Source organism: Tupaia chinensis, unplaced genomic scaffold (assembly GCF_000334495.1).
Source record: "Tupaia chinensis unplaced genomic scaffold, TupChi_1.0 Scaffold139431_1, whole genome shotgun sequence".
NCBI lineage: Eukaryota > Metazoa > Chordata > Mammalia > Scandentia > Tupaiidae > Tupaia > Tupaia belangeri.
Window position 1 is genome coordinate 1135258 of NW_006199316.1, and position 2709 is coordinate 1137966.

Here is a 2709-nt window from a genome sequence, read left to right on the forward strand (position 1 = left end):
TAAAAATTATGATGTAAAATTTGTCAACATAATCCTTTTATTTATGTATTTATGTGTTTTTCTTCTACCAGAGTGTGTGTGCTGTGAGACAGAGAGAGAGAGAGAGAGAGGAGGTATTAGGCATGTGCACTTGGGCTCTCTTAACTGCCTGGCTGTGGGACTTGTTCCTCCCTTAACCCTTCTTAAGCATACGATTCAGTGGCATTAAGTATAGTGCTAATGTATTCTTAGCACCTACTGTGGCATGACGAGTCGCTGTGGAGGGTGCTTCTCTTTACACCCATTGCATGTGTTCTATCGTGAATAAAGGAAAAAAAAGTTCTCGTAAAACAGAGTGAACTTAAGAAACGGCTAGCTGGATTAGTATTCCAGGATGCCACCGATTTTTGACTCCAGCTAATTTGAGAGAAGAGAGAGAGAGAAAGCAAGAAAGCAAGCTGCCAGGTCCGGGACTCAAACTGCAGTCAGCCATGTGTGAGTCCAGCACCCTTAACCACCACACCACCGGCTGATGCCCACCTGAGGAACAATCTTATCCACACTACAGTGCTTGCTGTTTGAGCTGTACAGGTTGTCCCTCACCCTAAGAGTAGCTGTGGTTTGTAGTCTCTGCTGTCTGGACAAAGCTGTGGTTTGTAGTCTCTGCTGTCTGGACAAACCAGTACAGTAAATATTCCTGGTGGCTGTGTGCATATCGTGGCTGTATAATTTCAATGAAAAATAAAAGCCTCTGGAACAAGGTGTAACAAAATGGGGACAGATCACCATCTGCCTTGTGTGCATGCCAACAGAAAAATGCAGGAGCTGGTAATGATCCAAAATGTCTTTGTGCAAGAATACAAAATGGCATTTTATTTCTATTTCCCTCAGCAGAGGCTTCTAACTCTGCTGTGTATCCTGACGCTGGTCAGCAAAGGCTTCAAATAATTATTCTGTTCATCAGACTCCCTGTTTGGTTTGAACAAGCAGAGCAGTCAGAATGATCTCAGACAATTTTATCAGCGGAAGATGAGCTTTTTTCTCCAGCTTAGGAAGGGCAAATGGCTTCTCACTGCAGTGACAATCAGGTTGCTAGGCTGGGCTAAGCTGTTGGAAAGAATGGTCCTCAAGACAGACCAGCTGAAATGAATGGCTCACACCACTAGCAACCTGCCTCAAGTCCTGATTAATTTCCCCGACATAATTGCCTGGCACACATCCCAGCAGTTCCTTTATTCATTGCTTCTTTGTCTTGCCAGCGGGAGGGTCAGTCAACACTGACACACACAGCCGGAGCCACGCATATGCGATGCCCACCGCACAATACACCGAAGTCAGTAACAGAGGGACGAAGGGGTACTTCAGCTTCCAGGAGGTGAAAGGGAAAATAAATTCACAGCAGACTTCCAGAGGCCCCAGGCCAAGGAGGTAAAAAGTTTCCATCCAATTAAAAAGAGGTTTTTCTTTTCTGAAGAGAAATGGAGAGCAAAGGCACATTTTAGATGAGTCATCTTGGCTTAGTATAAACACTGGCAGCTAAAACTTCTCCACCTGCTCTGCCTTGATGTGAATTTTCTCCCTCCATGGCTGGAGTCAAAAGGGTGCAGGGATTTTCATACTTAGGAAGAACAATTATGATACACCATGTATTATCTCAATAATCCTGATTTATCCAGTCACCTGTCACTTAGCTGAAACTGCTCAGAGAGAAGTAGCTCTGCATAGGCAAGAAGGAAAGGAGTTGGGTGTTGTGATACCATAGTAAAAACATGAGAGCCAGCAGTTGGTGTGGTGAATTAAGGCGCTGGATCCCACATGGCTGACACTGCGGTTCAAGTACTGGATCTGGCGTCTTGAAAATCACACTGGGCATGTGTGTCTAAAATCCAGAGGAGAATGGAGAAAGGAGTGCGGCATGTCCATCCCCCAGGGGGTGATTTTTCACTTTCTCCCTATCTTTCTCTGGTAACCACAGGTGCCCAATAGCAAAAATTAAAAAACAAACAAAAACAAGATAAACAAGGGCCTCTAAAGAATTCAGGGATGCAATAATAATGATAAACAGTATCTACCAGGGGCCTTTAAAGAGTTCAGGGATGCAACAATAGCGACCTGCAGTGCAGGAAGCCATGGGGACTATGGCTCTGATCCTTGGGTCTGCCTGTGTGTGCAGCAGCAGCCAGGATCCTGAGGAGCTGCAGGGTTGGAAAAAGAAATCATGATGTGATGAGAACCTAACAAGGGTGCTTTTTTTCTCTCTCTTATCTGCATGTATGTACTTTCTACTAAAAAAACAATAGCTTGGGGACCAGCAGATGGCGTAGTGGTTACACAGCTGGACTCCCACAGCCAACAAATGTGGTTCAAGTTCCAGACCTGGAGGCTTAAAACTCAAGCCAGGGAAAACAAATAAATAAACAAAAAACCAAAAACTCATGCTGGGCACGGGTGCTGGGCACAGGTATATAATTGCCCCAAATCCTGAGAGAATGGAGGAGAAGGGATTGCAGCATGGCCATTACCTTGGAGGACAATTTCTTGATTTCTGTCTCTGTCTCTTTGGTAATCACACACATACTCTATAGCAAAAATCTCTCTCTTTAAATAAAAAGCTTATAGAAAATGGAATTATGTCAGTGTGAAAAAAATTTTTAAATCCATGCCTGTTTTCATAATATTCATTATCCATGAACTTTTTTTTTTTTTTTTTTTTTTTGAATATTTTTTTCT

General features: G+C 43.4%; 1 protein-coding gene across 2 annotated transcripts in view; it reads right to left on the reverse strand.

The window, feature by feature from the left end:
* Positions 1-980: 980 nt before the first annotated feature.
* Positions 981-2709, reverse strand: part of ALG8 (ALG8 alpha-1,3-glucosyltransferase) — a 28475-nt gene continuing 26746 nt past the window's right edge. For both annotated transcript variants that reach the window (XM_006161896.3, XM_027765685.1), the window contains exon 13: positions 981-1447. In XM_006161896.3, the coding sequence (XP_006161958.1) occupies positions 1216-1447 (232 nt within the window). In that variant the 3' untranslated portion in view covers positions 981-1215. The remainder of the gene's footprint in view (positions 1448-2709) is intronic.